This window comes from Orbicella faveolata, unplaced genomic scaffold (assembly GCF_042242905.1).
Source record: "Orbicella faveolata isolate gen_17 unplaced genomic scaffold, um_ofav_v1 contig_46, whole genome shotgun sequence".
In the NCBI taxonomy this organism is placed as follows: domain Eukaryota; kingdom Metazoa; phylum Cnidaria; class Anthozoa; order Scleractinia; family Merulinidae; genus Orbicella; species Orbicella faveolata.
The window spans coordinates 14515146-14536151 of record NW_028301576.1 but is presented as its reverse complement, the minus strand read 5'-3'; the positions used below and the strand labels follow the sequence as shown (position 1 = coordinate 14536151).

At 39.6% G+C, this 21006-nt stretch overlaps 1 protein-coding gene across 3 annotated transcripts in view; it reads right to left on the bottom strand.

Moving 5' to 3' along the window:
- The window catches only part of LOC110054742 (uncharacterized), a 140020-nt gene that overhangs the window by 4584 nt on the left and 114430 nt on the right, over positions 1 to 21006 (bottom strand). For all 3 annotated transcript variants that reach the window (XM_089277197.1, XM_089277198.1, XM_089277199.1), the window contains 7 exons: positions 20638 to 20799; positions 20204 to 20365; positions 13810 to 13971; positions 10219 to 11759; positions 8810 to 9671; positions 7298 to 7924; positions 759 to 998 (listed from right to left, as the gene is read on the bottom strand). In XM_089277197.1, coding sequence (XP_089133323.1) covers positions 759 to 998; positions 7298 to 7924; positions 8810 to 9671; positions 10219 to 11759; positions 13810 to 13971; positions 20204 to 20365; positions 20638 to 20799 — 3756 coding nt within the window. The remainder of the gene's footprint in view (positions 1 to 758; positions 999 to 7297; positions 7925 to 8809; positions 9672 to 10218; positions 11760 to 13809; positions 13972 to 20203; positions 20366 to 20637; positions 20800 to 21006) is intronic.

The following is a 21006-nucleotide window of genomic DNA, read 5'->3' as shown; positions in this document are numbered from 1 at the left end:
TAAAAGCTTGCTCAGGCTAAACATGCACCGACAGTGTTCAGTTCAAAAGAAGTTACCAAAAACTTAGCCATTCGCGTTTTCCAAAATACATAGAACTTAGTCATTTCACGTTGTTGTTTTGCAGAAGACGGCAAAGAAATGTACCAAGCTAAGATTCAAAGCGCACGTGCACAGCCATTGTTCTGCTCATTAAACATTTTGTTTGGTGTCGCTCTCGTCGCCGTCGCCGTCATGGTTTGCTAAAACTCCCTAATACGAGGTTGGTACAACGAGTTACGTACCGAGGTTTTGTCGTTTGCATTTATGGCCCAAGGGCGAAAAGCTGGGAAAAACAAATCGGAGGGGAAGAAAAGAGGATCCATAATTTTAGAACGGAATGAGAAGACGAGACTATGTGCTTACGGGAGACCATTTTAAGTGACGCGAACCGGCTTCAAATGAATGAGTGACGTCAATAGCAAAGCGATTTGATTCGAAATCGTGAGCACGTTTTAATATATTTATTTGTCACGAATATTAAGAAAACTTGAAGATAAATTAGGAGACATGATAAACTTGCTCTCTAAACTTTCCAAGTGCCTCTGTGCCTCTCTTTTCAAGAACCTCATGCGATATACAGCTAAAAGCGTGAAATAGTTACCTTTTTCACTGGTATAAAAATGAAGGCTTTCGATATGATAAAATGTCAAGCCGATTCGAATTTCGATTCGAATTGCTGTGACCAAAATAGATTCAAAATGTCTTTTGTCAGCTCTCACCTCTGACTATGTTCATCTTCTTCTCGCAGTTTTTCCCCCAATAGCCATTGTTACAAACGCAGTCATACTGGTTAATACCGTCAACACACGTTCCACGGACGCAAGGATTTGAGGCACATTCATCGATATTGATTTTGCAGTGATCACCGGTAAATCCAGGCTCACATATACAGTAATAATTGGCATTGCGGGATCCGCATCTTTTGAAGTGAAATGAATTTCCTGCACTCATCTCTAAAGCTGTGTAGAGAACAGAAATTGGGTTAATAAATCTATTTAGATCGAGTTTGATCTATGGCCATACTATAAAAGTAAGTAGCCAAACAAAAGACCGAACTCCTTTCTCAGCCAGTCAGTCGGTTGTCAATTAAACCTCGAACGTCGAACTTCACATGACATGAACTAAACTGAACGAACTAAGTTAATGATAAGTTTGACGTCACGTTCTATCCGTCTGAAGCAGACCGATAGAACGTGTTGGTCGGGATTTGACCTAACCGTCGAGCTTTACCCGTTTGGATCGACTCAAATTGCATTTTAGTTCGTCTCATCTGAAGTTTGACGTAGTGCACATAAGGTTAAAACAAAACCAAAAACAACGGCAACCACACGAACAGCAGAAACAGCAATAACAGCAACAATCCAAGTGGAAAGAAGTATGACAACTAACGAAATTTTGGATGGGGGAAGAAATTATACACCGACGTCACATCGAGCAATTCACCCATGCTCAATTTCAGTCGTCGTACACCAGGGTTTTCGTTTGATATATCTTTACCATTCCTTTTATCGTACACGTGTGGACTTGCGGACACGAGTAGGCGAGCGTCTAAACGTAAACGTTCTCAGACGTAAATGTATTTTTAAATGCTCAAGTGTCGAAGAACTTACCTACAGTATGTGTACACAGGAGTGTTGTGGTACACAAAGGTACGGTACTATATAAAACGACTGCATGAAATAAATTCGTTTACAATTAAACTAATCCAAGCATTTCTGTTCTTAAGCTCGAGAGCGGGCTCGTTCATAGTTGGCAGTGATAATAGCAATCTTTCCTGACAATCGTTCTGCAAATTTCTCTTTAAATTCAAGTCAGCTTCTTTTTGTGTTCAATCCCTAAGGAAAATGTTTTTCTTCCGAGTTCTTATGCAAACCTTTTCGTTAGCGATCTCCAGCAAGTTGTATGGTAACACGCCCCAGCAACGTAGCTACAATAGTTGCTCACTAGCTGATTCAACGCACATGCTAGAGCGATAAGAATGCGTCCTCGGATCAGCAAATTTCACCAAAGAAGTAGAAAACGCCTGACTGCGGATTGCGACATGTCTATTTTCGCTGTTCCCCTCTTTTAAAGCGCTTTATTGGGACTTCAGCCAATCAAAGCAAGTTTTGATGTTTAAGGGTCCCAGAATTTTGTAACATCTTAAAAGGTGCCCTCTGTAATTTTCAACTATGGCCATTTGGACCAGAAAAAATCAAATTCCTCAAACTTTCTCAGATGAATGGTCTAGATAAATGATTCACAAAAATACAACTTTCAGTTCAATTCGATTCGTATGTTAGCGCTGGGGCCACCATCTTGGTTTTGCCCCTCTGAGAGGGCTTTCAGCGGCCATTTTAGGGCACATTTTTAACAATTTGCCATACAAAGAAAACGATCTAAATCCGGGTAAAAACCCTTTATTCGAGACAAGCAAATGTTTCTTGTTACATTGAGAGGCTGTTTTGGCAATTTGATCATCACCTGATTTTTCTACAGAATTTTAAATTTCTTCCCTTTCGGACTGCTCATGAAGCGCCACAAAAAAGGCGAAGTTTAAAGGAAAATATCGCCAAAAGTACATCACTTGAGATCCCAAAACTACCCTCCACTTAAAGAGCAATGTCTCACCTGTAAAAACATGTAATAAAATTTTGGGGCAGTTAAAACTGTAAAATGTTAGAAGAGGAAGTTTAAGCTGTGCTTTTGTCAACAAAGACCGTCGTCCTAATTAGCATAATAACGTGAAAATAACGATGCACAGAGAAAATAATGATATATTCCACTTATCTCGCGACATGTCGACAACTGGATGTTCCACGATGCCTCATGTTATATTTCCAGTATGTTTCAGCCACATTTTTGGTGATTAGTGTACGAAATCACTCTCAGACATCGCCACGGTTAAGCAGATTTCAACTCTCCAAAGCCCGCTTCATAACATCTATCAATATTATTTGTCTTTCGCCTCATAAGCCGCCGTTTACAAGAAGTTTAACAATTTGCTGAGATCCTAACTGACCCAGAAGTCTGTTAGCAGCCTTTAAAATCCTCCTCTTAATCAAGGATTCTCATCAAGAGTTCGTTTAAGCTCAGTTCTGTTTTGATCTGTTGTGCACCCGCCATTATTCCACAGATTGCGTTACATTTGACAAATGCGCATTCCAACGGGTAGGGGTAGGGTGGGTAGGAAGTGAAAATGTAACCGACATTAAAGCCATTTTACGCATTTCTGTGGCTAAACTAGTTACTGGCTTTCCCAGAATGATTTCCACATGAGCTTCTGCTTGCAGGTATTTTCTAGGTTATTTTTGCAAGGTAGGCGGGGGGGGGGGGGGGGGGGGGTCGTGTATTAAAAAGAAAAGAAAAAAAGAAAACGATAGACAGTATCAGGTCAAAAGATTATGATCTGTGTATCTTGATCAGCTTTATCAGTTCATCAGTGAGGCCCTATTAGGGGTTTTTAGGATACTGGATATTTGGGTAAAAAATTAACAGGATGCAAGAAATTTAGGGGAAAAATTAATGCGGTAGAGCATGCTTAGATCAGATAAAGCAAGACAGTTGTGTCTTTCGCTGCCGGAAGTGCCATCAAATTTTGCAAAGACAACAGACTGACGAATAGTGCGCAGGAAGTAATGATAAGCGACGTTTTATTGAAACTTCTTACATTTTCTTAGCCGTGTCACCTTTCCATCAGAAAAGAACATGCTCAGAAAATTACTGAAGGGCAGTTAAGGACGGTACCTTCTTTTTTAGGCATGGTTTAAACGCCAGGCGCGCGCTTGCGTTGGAACTAGTGACGTAATTATCTACCCTACCAAGCGTGCGACTTAAGAAAAATTCTATTGTGGCCGAAACAAATTTCGCACTAAAATTACGAGCCTGTACTAAAACCGGGATTACCAGAAAAGCAGCGTATCGCTAAGCACTAACTGTGAACGGCTTCCAGCTGAAAAACTACCTTTTATCGTATCCGTAGAAAAAATCATACTGAAATTCAACTGTAGATGGCATAATGCGCGCGTAAAACAACTGCGAGAGACGTCAATGTTTACCTTACTTGGAAAGTAACAGGAAAAAAAGTAACGGACACCGACAAAGTTTTCGAAAGGATGAAACAACTCATTTAACTTTTAACAAAGGGGTGACTACAGCTACATTTTAAAGTATGAATTGGAAGTGGCAAGCCTATTCGACAATGCATTAGTTTTTGGCTGTGAGGAAAAGTTATGTAGACTGTATTTTGGCTGAGCCAGAGGAGTGCTGTTGTGACGATTCTGTTATTAAATACATATCAAAAGTGGTTTTCATGTTACCACTTACCACGTAGTTTAAAGATGTTTTTTAATATGTTTAGTTTTCTGCATGTAAAGGCGAACCATAGGAGAATCTGTGAAGAAATATCTTTACCTTTTTTTCAGAAAAATGCTACCGTCAGCAGTAGCTAATTATCTCGGAAAAATTAATGAATACTCCCAGTTTTCTTTGTGGATTCTAATAACCCTGGCTAAAATCTACTTTTTCCACGTTTTCTTAATCTGGCGGAAACGCGTTTGTATTTTGTAGGCACCATTCGTTATGAGCCTGAGGCACCCCACAGCCATTAATGTCGTTCAGTTCTGTGATGGAGCACAGCTGCATGTCTGCACAAGACTAGTTTTCAACCCTATGCAGAGCGCTTTAAAATACCCGCATCTATCAAGCGAAGCACTAATGTTGATGCTTAGCTTTTTAAGGACATTATAGATGCGTTTAAGGCACACAAGTTGAATGAGTCATAAGCAATTGGATGAGTTAACTGACACTTCTCAAAAATATCTGCAGCTTGATTCTCAGCGGTTGTTGTGTCTTCTTGGAGGACCTTCTCCTGTCTGTTTCTAAGCTTTGAAGCCATTCTCGAGAGGAAGGATTAAACGTGGCAAGGAGTCAGGAATTCATCACAGGTGAACCGCCTAATTCTGGCCTCACCTTTTGAGCGCCTCATCTTTTGTGCTACAGTAATTGCTTCGACTTTTATGGCCGTTTCCTGACCCGAGAAAAACTTTTCTTGCGCACTACTTGTCAGTCTGTTGCCTTTCGCAGCATTTGATGGCCTTTTCTTAAGGCAGCGAAAGACACAAGTATAATGCTGAACGAAAAAAACACAAGGAAGAGGCTTTTTACTGGAGTTCTATCCGTATTCTATTTGTAATAAAGGAAAATTATCGTCAAAAACTAATGGCTGTCAATGAGATTAGGATAGTTGTTTACAAATAAAGTGTGGAATGTTGTGCCTCGATCTCTTTGCAGACAGAAAGGTTGCCATGTAAGAAATTCGTGTTAAACGGTACAGAATTCGGGACACATTTCATTCTCTGTTTATTTCTCCAGCCCCGTCTTTATCTATCTGTTCAGTGTAACAAGTGTGAACTTCGAAATTACTAACAAGGAGCTGCGTTACCTAACCTTAAAGCCCCTAAAATCTGATACAAAACTTTCATATTCCACCGTGATATAAGTACTAAGAGTCCAGAATAAATGCTGATAACAGTTGACATACATTTATTTTATCCTAAATAGCTGACCACTGTTGAGACCCCAGAGTGGGAAGGAGGGGGGGGGAGGGAGTGTCGGTGTATCCCTTATCCTGATAATTTTTGTCCTAAATATCTTGTATCCTGTTAAATCCAGCTCAACGATTTCCTACTCAGTTAATGTCCTGTTTTATCTGATCTAAACATGCTCTACCGCATTAATATTTCCCCTAAATTGCTTGCATCCTATTAACTTTTTACCCAAATATCCAGTATCCTGAAAACCCCTAATAGGGCCTCACTGATGAACTGATAAAGCTGATCAAGATACACAGATCATAATCTTTTGACCTGATACTGTCTAACGTTTTCTTTTTTCTTTCTTTTTTTTAAATACACGACGCGCCCCCACCCCCCCGCCTACCTTGCAAAAATAACCTAGAAAATACCTGCAAGCAGAAGCTCATGTTGAAATCATTCTGGGAAAGCCAGTAACTAGTTTAGCCACAGAAATGCGTAAAATGGCTTTAATGTCGGTTACATTTTCACTTCCTACCCACCCTACCCCTACCCGTTGGAATGCGCATTTGTCAAATGTAACGCAATCTGTGGAATAATGGCGGGTGCACAACAGATCAAAACAGAACTGAGCTTAAACGAACTCTTGATGAGAATCCTTGATTAAGAGGAGGATTTTAAAGGCTGCTAACAGACTTCTGGGTCAGTTAGGATCTCAGCAAATTGTTAAACTTCTTGTAAACGGCGGCTTATGAGGCGAAAGACAAATAATATTGATAGATGTTATGAAGCGGGCTTTGGAGAGTTGAAATCTGCTTAACCGTGGCGATGTCTGAGAGTGATTTCGTACACTAATCACCAAAAATGTGGCTGAAACATACTGGAAATATAACATGAGGCATCGTGGAACATCCAGTTGTCGACATGTCGCGAGATAAGTGGAATATATCATTATTTTCTCTGTGCATCGTTATTTTCACGTTATTATGCTAATTAGGACGGCGGTCTTTGTTGACAAAAGCTCTGCTTAAACTTCTTCTTCTAACATTTTACAGTTTTAACTGCCCCAAAATTTTATTCCAAGTTTTTACAGGTGAAACATTGCTCTTTAAGTGGAGGGTAGTTTTGGGATCTCAAGTGATGTACTTTTGGCGATATTTTCCTTTAAACTTCGCCTTTTTTGTGGCGCTTCATGAGCAGTCCGAAAGGGAAGAAATTTAAAATTCTGTAGAAAAATCAGGTGATGATCAAATTGCCAAAACAGCCTCTCAATGTAACAAGAAACATTTGCTTGTCTCGAATAAAGGGTTTTTACCCGGATTTAGATCGTTTTCTTTGTATGGCAAATTGTTAAAAATGTGCCCTAAAATGGCCGCTGAAAGCCCTCTCAGAGGGGCAAAACCAAGATGGTGGCCCCAGCGCTAACATACGAATCGAATTGAACTGAAAGTTGTATTTTTGTGAATCATTTATCTAGACCATTCATCTGAGAAAGTTTGAGGAATTTGATTTTTTCTGGTCCAAATGGCCATAGTTGAAAATTACAGAGGGCACCTCTTAAGCGTCCTTATTTTTCAGTGTTCTTGGTGCATGTACAGAAAAGTAATAAATGTTCACACTGTTGCAAGTTAACACACCAGTGTAAGTTAACTTTTTGCAATCCATGCTTGTTATTAAGACAAAGGAATGGTATCTTGCTGTTTGCCTTGAGACACTCTTACATTTTCTTGTTTTTTTTTACATACCTTTGCAGTCCGATTTGAATTTCTTCTCCACTTTTCCTTTGATTCCAAAAAGAAAGTCTGCCCAGCCTTTTAAACTACCTGGAATCGGCCAGGTACAGCTCTGAGCAGCCAGCCACATGTGATCTGGTTGTGCTGCAGTGCTCCACACGTTTACTTGATGAAGGGTGCCAGAAAAGGAGGTAGACGGATCAGCTTTTTTCTGCGCAGCTAAGTACCTTTTGCCAAGAGAAATCCACCCACCACCTAAAATCAGACTTCCTTTGAGAATATTATTTCCCTTAGTAATCTCCACCCCATCAAAATACAAAGATGCAACTCCAGTCTCCCCATTCCATACCCCTGCTACGAAATGCCATTTATCATCTGCTATGGTAGAATCAGCGCTGATGACTTTGTCTTTGACTTTCAGGTGGATTTGTAAGGAAGAAAAATAGAGCAGTATAGTTTCGCCGATGTTCTGTTCCACACTGTATCCAAACAAAGTGCCTGACTTGAACTTTGAATCTGCTCGGACAAACATGGCAATGGTGAAGCGGAGCATACTAGGAACTCTATCGTTGTCCGTAAGAAGAACCATGTTGTTAGTGGAGTTACCTTTGAAAACCAGATCAAAGTTGCTGCCAAGAACTGTGAACATAAGCAATAACTAAGTCACTTTCTTCTTGATTGTGCACGAGAGGCTGTGAAGTAAAGAGCTTTGAATGCAAAAAGGACCATAATGAGTCACAGTTCATTCCAAACTGTACATAAATCAGGGAGCCAGTGGATAGAGCCCCAGCCAGTGTCTGGGAGTCAATGGGTTTGAACCCCGTTAAGGAAAGAGATGTTTTCGTTATCCTCTACTCTTGGCATTTTAAACATCCTGAGCAATTTTACATTGGACCAAATGATCCGGTTTGGATTTCTGGGTCCGGGGCATGATTTTCCGGAATATCTGGTAAAGAAGTCCACGTCGCGCAGTATAGCCACATTTAGGAAAATTTCCTCCAGGAATTTGTGGTAGTTTTTGCATTTCGAAAAGTCAATAATTTTGGGATTTCCCAGAAAATTTCTCAGGATATTTCGTACCATTTGCCTACCTTTCAAGAATACAAAGCACCCTATGTTTTTAAGAAAGGTTACAGCCATGCGAGTGTAGTTTTTACCTAATGGAGAAGAAGCTATTAAACTGAATATTCAAGAAAACTTTAAAAAAATTCTACAATTTGGAGGTTACATACACAAGACAATGACCTCATGTCATTAAGCCGTCGTGTCTACAATGCTCTCTCAGCGTGTGGAACATTCTCCAGGAAAAGAATGCAGAGGAAAACCTGTAAGCCTCAAGTTAGGAAAGGTAATTAATAACCCAGACAACAGGCTGGTAGCAACTTGTGAGCAATTACATAATCATTTGTAGTGACCTTTTTGTCTCTATTTGATTTAAAGAATAAAAACGACGCCTTTATATTTGCTCATAGAACCTATTTTGATCAACGATCGACGAATTAATCATGAATACACTGCACTTACGGATGTCACATTGGTCTCCAGTGTAAGATGGAAGGCACTCGCATTTGTATCCATTCACTAAATCAATACAGAAGGAATTTTCGAAACAGGAAGCCTCTCGACAATCGTCAATGTTGCGTTCACACTGCAATCCAGTAAAACCAGGCGGGCAGGTACAAAGGAAGGTGCCTTTGAAATAGTCAATTGAGCAATTTCCGCCATTTCGACAGGGTCTGGATTGGCATGCGTCCCATTCAGTCTCACAATTCTTTCCTGCAAATATGTCTAGACAATCGCATTTATATCCTGGAGCCAAATTTTTGCACGTTCCGTTGTTTAAACAGGGACTAGACTCGCATTCGTCTATGTCATTCTCGCATAAAGTTCCATTGTAGCCCTCAGAACAAATGCATGTAAATCCATTGATGTAATCTGCACAAGCTACACTGTTTTTGCAGGGTTTGTTGGCACAATCGTCAATGTCGTATTCGCAGAACTCTCCAGTAAATCCTTTAGGGCACAGGCATGTAAAACTATTGACACCATCGATACAGGTTGCATCGTTAAAACATGGCTGGATGTAACATTCATCTATCTCGAGCTGGCACATTTCTCCAAAATAACCATTAAGGCATTCACATTGATACCCCTTAGGTGAATTAATACATTTGCCATTGTGTTCACACTCAACGTCTGCACAGTAGTCTATAGTCTTTTCGCATCGAGTACCCGTAAATCCCTCAGGACAGTCACACGTATAATAGCCCACTTGATCTAGACAAGTTCCATTGTTGGCGCAAGGATTTAGCTCGCAGTCGTTGATGTTTTCTTCACACTGACTGCCTGTAAAACCAGTTAGACAGGTGCAACGGAAACCATTAACCTGAAATGATGGCACAACTCATTAATTGAACTCTTAAATTTAGTTACCTACTAATAAAGCACTGAATTAAAAAAATAAAATACAAAATGTATATTCTTTCTTCCTTTATCGCTGCAAAGAATTGGGCTGTCCCACTAACGCTTTTTTCGAGTGGTGACAGGCTGGGGAAAAGACTTGTCTGTTTAAACCTTAATTACTGGGTTTAACAACACCCGGTATGGGAGAAGACTAACCTTAAGCAAGCTTAATAAGTCTTTCATTAGTTTTTACCGACATTAACTTAGGTTTCTTCTTCTGTCAAAATTCAAATTCAAAGTTTTAAAGGTAGTTAAGGCTATAACCCTCTCTTGTGAAAACGTGCAAAAGATCAAATGTCATTCCTCGCTACTTGGTAAACAGATGAGAAGTATTAGAGAAAAAATCTTCATTAAGAGGTATTTGCAAACACGCTAGTCCCTACTCACTTAATAATGATATAATAATAGAATATAATAGAATAGAATAAAATAGTATTCCTATACTATGATTTCAGTGAACAGTCTCGTACCTCATCATGGCAAGATCCCCCGTACAAACAAGGATATGAGTCGCATTCATTAATTTCAATTTCGCAATGTTGTCCCCAAAAACCAGAAGCGCAATCGCAGGTGTAGCTGTTTATTCCATCTCTACAGATACCTCCATTCAAGCAAAGATTTTCAAAGCAATCAACAGCATTCGTCTCACAGCGTGATCCCACGAAACCTTCAGCGCATTCGCATACGTAATGATTCACCTTGTCAACACACGTTCCATTGTTGTAGCAAGGGAAACTCCAACAATCGTTTGTGTCAACACTGCAATCGTTTCCAGCGTAACCGGTCTTACAGGCGCATTTGAAGCCTCCAAGCGAGTCTACACAAGTTCCATCATTGAGACATGGGTTAGTGCCACACTCATCAATATTTATTTCGCAACTTATGCCAGTAAAACCATAGAAACACTTACACCTGTAATCGTTCACCTGATCAATACAATAGCCAGTGTTACCACATGGAGAGCTTGCGCATTCGTCTATTTCAGTTTCACAAAGGGCACCTTCAAAACCATCCACACAATGACATGTAAAAGAGTTTAAATCATCCAAACACGTTGCATTATTTAAGCATGGCAACGATTCACACTCATCGATGTCCACATTACAGTCCTTTCCCGTATATCCTGGCGGACAACTGCAGGTAAAATTATTTACTTCATCCTGACATGTAGCTTGGTTTGAGCAAGGATTTGATGCACAGTCGTCAATGTTGTTTTCACAATATAACCCGTCAAATCCTGGCTTACATTCGCACTTGTAGTTATCATTGTCTGTTTTTATGCATGTCCCATTGTTCTCACAGACATCCAAAAGACATTCATCAATTTCGATCTCACAGGTCTTACCTGTGAAGCCATTTTCACAATGACAGAAATATCCATTGATTCCATCAATGCAGGTGGCATTGTTAAGGCAGGGGATACCTGAGCAATCATCTATGTTTGTCTCACACTGTTGTCCTTTATACCCTACCGAACAAACGCACTGATAATTGTTAGTTCCATCCACACATCTGGCCCCGTTTTGACACGGAAACGATGCACATGCCTCAAGTTTATCCTCACAGTCAGTCCCTTGAAACCCTCTATCGCAAACACATTCATACCCAAAAATTTTGTCCACGCAGGTTGCTCCGTTCAGACACGGTGATGAGGAACATTCGTCAATCTCTACATCACATAACACGCCAGTGAAACCGGGTTCGCAGAGGCAAGTAAAATCTCCCGGCACATTACTGCAAGAAGCGTTATTGAGGCATGGCAATGATAAACATTCGTCAACGTCTTTTTCACAGTTTATTCCTTCAAAACCGCTGGCGCACGTGCAGATGAAGCCGTTCACAAGGTCGTGGCAAGTTCCATTGTTCAGGCATGGCTCATCTTTACAGTCATCGATGTTTATTTCACATTGTTTTCCCGCAAATCCAAGGGGACATGAACATAAATAGTCCGCAACGAGGCTTTTACACGTGGAGTTGTTTATGCAAGGACTTGAGTCACATTCGTTGATTTCTGTCAGATAACAATAAAACAGCATAAAGCTAAGAAATTGTGTGAAATCAATGAGGACCCAGGCTCACAATTCGATCACCCGGTCAATTTAAGGAGGCTGGCAACAGTTTCCTGCACTTTTCTAACAGCTTTACTTTGAAGGATGAATACTACCACTGTTTATCACGTGATGCTACACTATTGGTATCATACAAATGCCATATATGTTACCATAGCAACAATATGACCTGCTAAAAACACCCTTACATTTAGCTTTAAGCGCTTGTAACTCAAAAACGAGCTCTGTGATCCCCATTTTTCTTATTATCGACTCATGATAAGCATTGTAAGATGCAACTTTTTGCAAAGTTTAAAAAAATTTTGTAGTGTGGGTTCAGAGAAAATTTAAGGTGGCTCTAAACCCAGACTACAGAATTTTTTTAAACTTTGGAAAAATTTGCATCTTGCCATGCTTATCATGATTCGATACTAAAAAATAGGGATCACCGAGCTCGTTTTTGAGTTAAAAGCGCTTAAAGCTAAAATTAAGGGTGTTTTTAGCAGGTCATGGTGTTGCTATGGTAATTAATTGTGCTACAAAATTGACAGCAACATTTTTACCAATGATTGGGCAGTTTGTTGATACCATGATTTTTGCATCAACTGAGAAAGAGTGGCTATAACGGCCCATCAAAGTTTACGTCTCGGAAAGTGCTGGAAAAAGTTTCGAGCCACCTTAAAGGGATAGCTGTATGAAACATTACAGCTAAATTGATATCGGAACAAAATGACAATAATCAGTCCAAAGCATTTACAATTCACATCATCATGTTGTCTATTTTGTGTTTGTTGACTGCTCTACGTCATTTAAACCACCATATAAACTTTGTTTGGTTTTTAGTTCACTCCTACGTAAATATTACAAGGGGAAGAAAACCTAGGGCAAACTAAGGTCGATACACTCGACTGTTAAAGAGCCTAAAATTTGTATTGGCACTGGTTTGATCATTAAATAAACTGTATATTAAGATATTTACTCTTTTTTTTCCCCTTAAATAAATCTGGTTGTCATCTTCATATTTTTTAAACGCGCTGTGGGAGTTTCGGAAAACACCCTCTAGGTAATGCGGTAAATTATGCTTAACAGGAGAAGCATAATCCTTAAAAGGAGAACAGATTGACACGTGTGTTCACTGTCTATAAGCCGAAAGGCTGGGAAAAGTCGAATGTTTGCAGTTCATGGTTATATTTTAGGTTTTCTGTAAGGGTAGAAAGAAGCACCCTGGCTTAAACTTGACTCCTTTGAAAGTTTGGTCCTGGAACTACACCAGCTCGATATTTCTGGCTTCATTTCCTCGGATAGTATTAGCAAAGAGTTGACTAAAATCAACAATGTGGCTCAAGAGTGGATTGAATGATCTAAAGCAGCCAACACAGACAAGATATGGTGTAAAATGTAAACTTAAATGACCTTTAACTTTCATTTTGTTTCGATTTCAATTTTAGCTGTAGAGTTTTAAATATATCTTTAAAATGTTGCCGCCGCCATCATTTCGACCGAATGGTCGTATCGTGAGCCTTGGCCGTCCGTGGTGAAACACAGAAAATATGCATCTTTGGTCAGTGTATTTTTCGGTCTATCCTCTAGAGCAGTTATAAGTCAAAACTTAGGGTAATTCTAAATCAGCATCTATTATTGCTGTTAACTAGATATTGGGCGCATCCTGCGAGACCAAAAACTCCGGAACTTTCAAAACGTGGGCAAATGATACGGCAGGTTACGGAAAGTCTGAGAATTAAATAACGCCGACCATTAAACCAAAAAATTCGGAAACACTAGGAGCATGATAAAATGGAACAAAAATTCCTGGAGAAAAATATTTGACAATTTGGCTATACTTCGCAAGGTTGCCCTCATTTCCGCAAAATTCTCATAAATGCCGTTTCACTCGCAACTGCAAGATTTCAGCGAAATTCAAACCGGAATGTTTTGGTCAAATGGAAAGCGCCCCCTCACAGGAAAGATTAAAATTTGCTCGGAAAACGCGCGATAAACAGAACCCTTACATACCCAGGCAGTCCAGACGGCTCTTCGACCCTTGCACCTTTGTCACAGTAGAACCAGGACATGACAAACATTCGCGCCTTCCTGTGTTTGGTTGAAAAGAGCGCCTGTCGCATAAGGTACATGGCTCTAGTCCAGTTGCAGAAAAGGAGCCCATTGGGCAAGCAACTGTGTAAACAAGGATCAAATATTTCAAAGCGTTACAAAAATAGTAGTACTATTATCTTTTTCCATTTTTTTTTAAAGACAGTATATGATTTACAGATATCATAATTTACGGATTAGGTCCGACCATTTTATCATAATTTGCACGACCCTTGGAAATGCTAAAAGCTCGAGTAAGAGATTAAAATCGAAATTGTTTCGTGTGTGCACCTGGAAACAGCAGCTCCGCGATGCAGACATTTATTAGCTATCTTTTTGGCACTGATAGTGCAGACTACAAAGCTAAGTTCCATATCTGCGAAAGAAATATATATGGGTTATTGACCAAGCGTGAGGTCAAGATGGCTGGCTATTGGCCAAGTTTTTTTTTTTTTTGCGTGTTTCTGGATCGAAGACAGAGTCGAGGTCCATAAGCTCCAAAAAAAAGATCGAGGCAAATATCCGGTCATCCTGACCGAACAAGCTTGGTTAATAAAGAATTTATGAGGGAATGTTCCCTAAGACCGAGCCATATAGCAAATATGTGGCACATGATGAAAAATCAAAAGTTTTCATATTTCGCTCAGAGATAGCCCATGGTAAGCCTAGAAACGTAGTGAGTTTTTTGTTTTTGAAGTTTTTAAACCCACCAAAAAAATCACAAATTTGTTACGACCCCAAGTCTGGTCAAAAACACACAAAATTGAGTGACTCATACCTTATCATAAACTTCGCTCTGTTCAAACGGCATCACAATAACACTCCAGTTTGAGCCTGGAAACGTACTTTTGAGGGGTTTACAAGTCGTTCGAGGCCAATTATACTTCTGCTGATTAATTTTCAACGTCACGAAGAGCCGCTTAAAATCACTAAAATTCGTTTCCTCAAAATTCTTAATTATGCGCACTTTTTCAATCGGCAAATTCGCTGCCCGGCAAAACACCGAAACACCTAAAATTCTGACATTTCGAAAGAACAAATGTCAGTGTAAAACCTGGTATAAAAATTATTTTCGGGCTTTTCTTCAGCGCTGAGAACCAACGCTCTCAAAATCGTCATAATCACAACAACAGCCTGCTAGAAACGAAAACATTAGGCGATTAACTATCACCAGATAGTCAAAAAGAACGCGCAAATGTCTTCTTGCATTTGATTTCCTCGGTATCTGGATTTTAACCATGGCAGAAAAGTCATGTTTAGCTAACCTTCTGTAAGATATTACATCCAATAGATCGTTTTCACTGTCACGCAATAAAAAAATAAATCGAAAACCATCCAGTGGAAAAAGCTATGAAATTATGATGTTATAGAAGATAACTTAATAAGCCACTTCCCCAAGTTTTAGGCCTGTGCGTGTCCCCAAACTTCAGATATTCATCGAAATGTTTCGCCGATATTTACAGAGCCCAGTATGAAAACGCCATGTTGGTGTACCTCCGTGGTACACCAATATGGCGGCCGGAAGATAGTGTAAACATCTGGAACTTACTTTGGCTATCTAGGCGACTGACTATCAGTACTGATCAAACAAGCATTTACATAAGCACTTTTCCTAATGCTTTAACTTCTAAAAAGGCTCAAAATCATGGGATAAGTATATATTTTTCGACAAACTCGATCATAGCCTTGTGTCACGCACCTCCATAACCCTGAAATTCAAAATGGTCTGGATTCCAAACGAAGCACGTTATTGAGCTGTAAAATTGTAAACAGATATAAATATACCGCCTCTTGTGCCTGATGAGAACAAAAACTTTGGTGGCTCTTTCGTTTTGGAGTTTAGAAAGTGATGACGTCACGTGAAAACGATCTATTATTAAGTACTGCTGTATTCAGAATCCTACACGATAACCATCGGGACGCGTGGAGTTCGGCAAAGTACTTTATCTTCTTCTTCCGAGACAATCCACCACATACCTATCCCTTGTTCTTAAACAGCAATCCATAAAAGTAATGAAGCCTTCCAGCGTCAGTCCCTTGCTTGCCTAAGCGAAATGCTTATCATTATGTTCTGTTCTCCTCCTGCTGAAATGTAAATATGGCGACCGATGTCGACTTAATTTGTCTGTCACGCAATGCTCACTTGACAAGGTTTTGTCACGTGTTGCCAAAAGCTGAATCGAAAGATCCTAAGACGTTCAAAGCAAACAATTTTTATTTTAAAGCTATGAGAACATACCTCGCGATAAGGAAAATTTTAAAAGAATCCAAACGTGACCTGTAAAATATCGCAGCGACAGAAATCGCACGAAAACTGCACAGATTGAATGGTTGTCATATTTTACTAGTGCCTATACAGCCGAAATAACGTTTAATTTTATCCCATCTGCAACACAATGAGCACAGAGCACAGAAGTTTCCCCTTCAATTATTTCAACAAGAGAAACAAAAGGGGCGTCCCTTCGTTTTAAACAAGTTCACTTTCCACTACAATCGTGAGTTTTTTCAATGCATATCACACTTTTTGCTACAAATTGTCTCTTTACATTTCCAGTCGTTCTTTTAAAGTTAATTTGTGGTCTTATGTTTCAGCGCCGGAGTTCTGGGAAAAAAATTTTCATGCAATGATTTTAAACAGAAAAAAAGACTGATGTGATGTAATCCATATGCTACAACTACTCACCATGCACACATTTCTCTCAGTACATAAACTAATTTTTGTAACCTAGCGGTGTAAAGCAAGCTATCGATTACGTGTTTTGTGTCATGCACAACGCGAGAAGTGATAAAACTGATAAATTGTCAAGTATTGAGCGTACAAAGAACCAACAAATATTTCTCTTTTTACGTCGTTTCATTGTTAAAAATATATTTACAAGACGGGGACATTTCATGGCGTGAATTTAATCATTCAGCTTCTTGAGAATATTTGTTCTCTATAATGAGATGAATCCCATAATGGCATGGTCTGTTTTCGTATGGTACTTATGTAGCTCATAACGTTTTGTAGCATTTTTCAGAATTTCTCCTTTGATGGATCAATATTAGTTTTTAGTTGTAAAGTAAAGTTTATCCCGGTTTTTGTACCGTGAAGCGACTAGGGGATACCAGTTCATCGCAGTGTTACCCGAAGTATTAAGTTTGCCGGTACCCATTTATACACCTAGGTGGAGAGAAGCACTGTTAGAGTAAAGTGCCCTGCCCAAGAACACAACACAGTGTCGCTGGCCAGGGCTTAAACCTGGACTGTTAGATCCGGCATGTGGCACCCGCCTCCCATCGATGCTACAATAATTGTATCAAACAAATGTCCAAGCATTGGTGAGCAAGTGGTGGCCATTTCCTTGACGTAAACGATCACCATTGCAAATAACCCATTTGAAACACCCTTAATTTTAGATTTATGGGTTTGTAACTCAATGGAATTCTAATCAGTACGTCAAATTTTAAGTTCTTGGTAAGTGTACAAAAAAAAAATGGTGGAAGCAGATTCAGGACCACCTCAAAATTTTGGAAAACCTATTGTGGCTGTGAATCCGCTTTGATAATCTTTATCGATTCTCGCAGTGAAATCAGTTCCATCGTGAAACTTTTTTTTCTCAAGACCTGAAGTATTGGTCAAGCGGAGTCGCTAGTAGACGTGGCCTGCATTCACTTTGGTCGAGATCAATATTTACAGACAAGTCTGCGGAAGTTTTTCTTCCTTTGGCCACCCATCGGCAGCCAACACAAATTGATTCCACGTCATTTGTTACGGGACTATAGCTAGCTTGCACTAGCAAGCAAACGTGAAGTCCGTTTGCCCTTTCAACGCATGTCTGTATGGAAAATCAACTTTCAATTACTTGGGACAACTTTCGCCTAAAATTTCCGAAACGTTGCGCTTCTGTAGCTCGCTACTATTTTCTGACTAATAAACTTGCCGGGAATTTCATTCATAGTTAAAAATATTGTGATTATATAACAAAATAGGTACATATAATGACAGTATACAATATATCATTTGGCATTGATCTCTCACATGAAATAGCTAGGTACAAGACGTCACACAACTCCAAAACCCCCTCCTGGGAGTGAAGTCGATACCCAATTTTGAGACCTATAAAATCAGTAAACGGTTCTAATATATGACCGCCGCAAACCAGAAAAAGTCCCCATCTAGGTAAACATTTAAAAAGGGCTACAAATTTGCCGACGTTAAAGCGGAAATAATCCGTTCCTTGTCAACAAAATACTCAATGTCAAGCCAGAGTGAAAAAGACACCCTATTTCAGACCAATGTGCTCAAAATGTACACCTTTTTCAGACAAAAACAGCTGAAAAATCATGTCCGGCTGAAAATCAAGGCCTTTGGGGCCGCGCATACCTCTGATAGCCCATATAGGGGAGTAATCCCAACCCCTCCAGCTCCCGAGCCCAAAGCACAGTTTCTCTTTGAACGTCTCATTAGATCTTTCTATTCATTATTCTTTCAACCATTTTTGGCAACGCGTGACAAAATTCTATCAAGTGACCATTGCGCGACAGAAAAATAAATTTGACATCGTTCGCTATATTTACATTTCAGCATGCAGAGTGAGCGAGGGGAACAGAACAAAGGAATATAGGTATAGGTGGTTCTGCTTTAGCAGCCAAGAGACTGACGCTGGAAGGCATCGCTACTTTTATGGATTGCTGTTTAAAAACAAGGGATATGAATGTGGTGGATTATCTCGGAGTAATCGATTGAATCTCAATAAGAAGGTGATGCACTTTGCCGAACTCCACGCGTCGCAATGGTCATCGTGTTGGATTCTGACCACACCAGTACTTAATATTTGAATTACTATCTTACACAGAAGGTGAGCTAAACATGACTTTTCTGCCACAGTTTACTTAAATACAAATACTGAGGAAATCAAATGCAAGAAGGCATTTTTACGTTCCTTTTGATTATCTGGTCACAGGTACTTGCCTATTGTTTTCGTTTCTAGCAGGCTGGTGTTGTGATTATCACGATTTTGAGAGCGTTAGTAATCAGCGCTGATCAAAGGCCCGAAAATAGTTATTATACCAGGTTTTACACTGACATTTGTTCTTTCGAAATGTCAGATTTTTAGGTGTTTTGGTGTTTTACCGGGTAGTGAATTTGCCGATCGAAAAAGTGTGCATAATTGAGAATTTTGAGGAAGCGAATTTTAGTGATTTTAAGCTGGTCGTCGTGACCTCGAAAATTAACCTACAGAAGTATAATTGGCCTCAAAAGACTTGTAAACCTCTCAACAATAAATTTCCAGGCTCAAACTGAAGTGTTGCTGCGATGCGGATTGAACAGAGCGAAGTTCTGTTTTTGACCAGACGTGGGACGGTAACGAATTTGTGATTTTTTGGCGGGTTTTAAACAAACATTTCAAGAAGAAATCCCACCACGTTTCTAGGCTTACCATAGGTTATCTCTGGGGGGAATATGAAAAATTTTGATTTTTCATCATGTGCTACGACTGGCTCTACGTTAGTTGACATTCCCTCTTGGGCCTAGTTCAGACGTCGTGCTTCTGCCGTGCCTAACTAAATTGCAATTTGGTTCGACTGTAGCACGGCAGGAAATCAACTCTGATTCAGACGTCGTGCCAGAGTCGAATCAAATTCAGGGTTTACTGAAGCCTCGTAAAAATTCTCCTCCTAACTCCCGGAGGAAACGCAATCTCGCCAAAACACATTAATATAATTTATGAATTTAGTTTGGCGCGACAGAAGCACGACGTTTGAATCGCTGTCGTACCAGAGTCGTGTAGCACGGCAGAACTTGTCGAACTTAATTGCTTGCCAGTTCTCCTAAATTACCAAATTAAGTTATAGGTCCACGTTGTTAGACAAGCGTGAGGTCAAGATGGCTTGATACTAGCCAAGTTCTTTTTTGTGTGTTTAGGGACCTCGACTGCGTCTTGGTCCACAAACAAGCATTAAAAGAACTTGGCCAATATCAAGCCATCTTGATCGAACAAGCTCGGTCAATAAGATCATATACACATAATAGAACTAATAATTGGTGTCCTCCTCGTGACGTGACACTGGAAGAACCTTAGCAAAATACCAACAAACTGGTTACGTTCGGTTACGGGTTTTTTGGTCTTTCTCACTAAATTAATTCTGTACCATTCGCTCCTGTCTGGGATTTTCTTTTCCAAACCTGATTGACATAATTGACCTACTGCAGGGTTAAGTTTTCCTTTTTAGTTGGTGACGATGCTTTAGTTTGTTTTTGCAACAGCAAATGAATTACATATCACTTTTCCAAATGCAATTAAGTAAAATGATTGATAAAAACGAAACTTACTTCCACAATCTGCAGAGCTGTTGGAGCCCTCAGACGACGTTGTCTGCCCCTCCTTACATTTCGTGCAGAAGTTCTGCCCTTTTCGCTCTTGAAAACGCCCTTTTTCGCAACGAATGCATGGTTCCAATCCAGTGGGTGAGAATGTACCAGCTCCACAAACAGCTTATGAAAAAACAATTATGTAAAGCATAAGATATAATCTTCGACATGCATTCAACTGCTATATAAAATAAAATGTATCAAATCTTTGAAACAAGTCTCAAAAGGGACAAAAACTTATTTGTCCTATAGAAAACATTAGCTGATATTTCCAGCTAATAAATGTTAGCCTTAATCGGTTTTCACAAATGTAGAATACACAATGCATTTAAAAACTATTCATAACACCCAAGTAGTTAGTTATTTTTAGCTCATGCAAAAGTTAAATACTCTACCCAAGCAGCTGGAGCTATTATCCGTCCTCACTTCTGCTGTGGAGGTGCCAGGAGGACATTTGTTACACTCGATCTGTGCGTCCTGTTCCTGATAAAATCCTATGGCACAATCTTCGCATGTACCAAGTTTTTTGTTCAAAAATGTCCCTGCTGTACAATTTACTATCGGAAAAATAAACAAAAACAACGTAGATATTTAAAAGCACGCATATGATTGTAACACATGCAATTTGACGCGGGAAATATATATCTTGGTCAGTATACGCTTTGGGGTCGCTTTTTAACCTAACCTGGTTTTTTTAACTTAAGCAAGCTCAATTGAACTTTTCAAAACAGATCCACATTTATAGGCTACCTCTCATTAAAAAT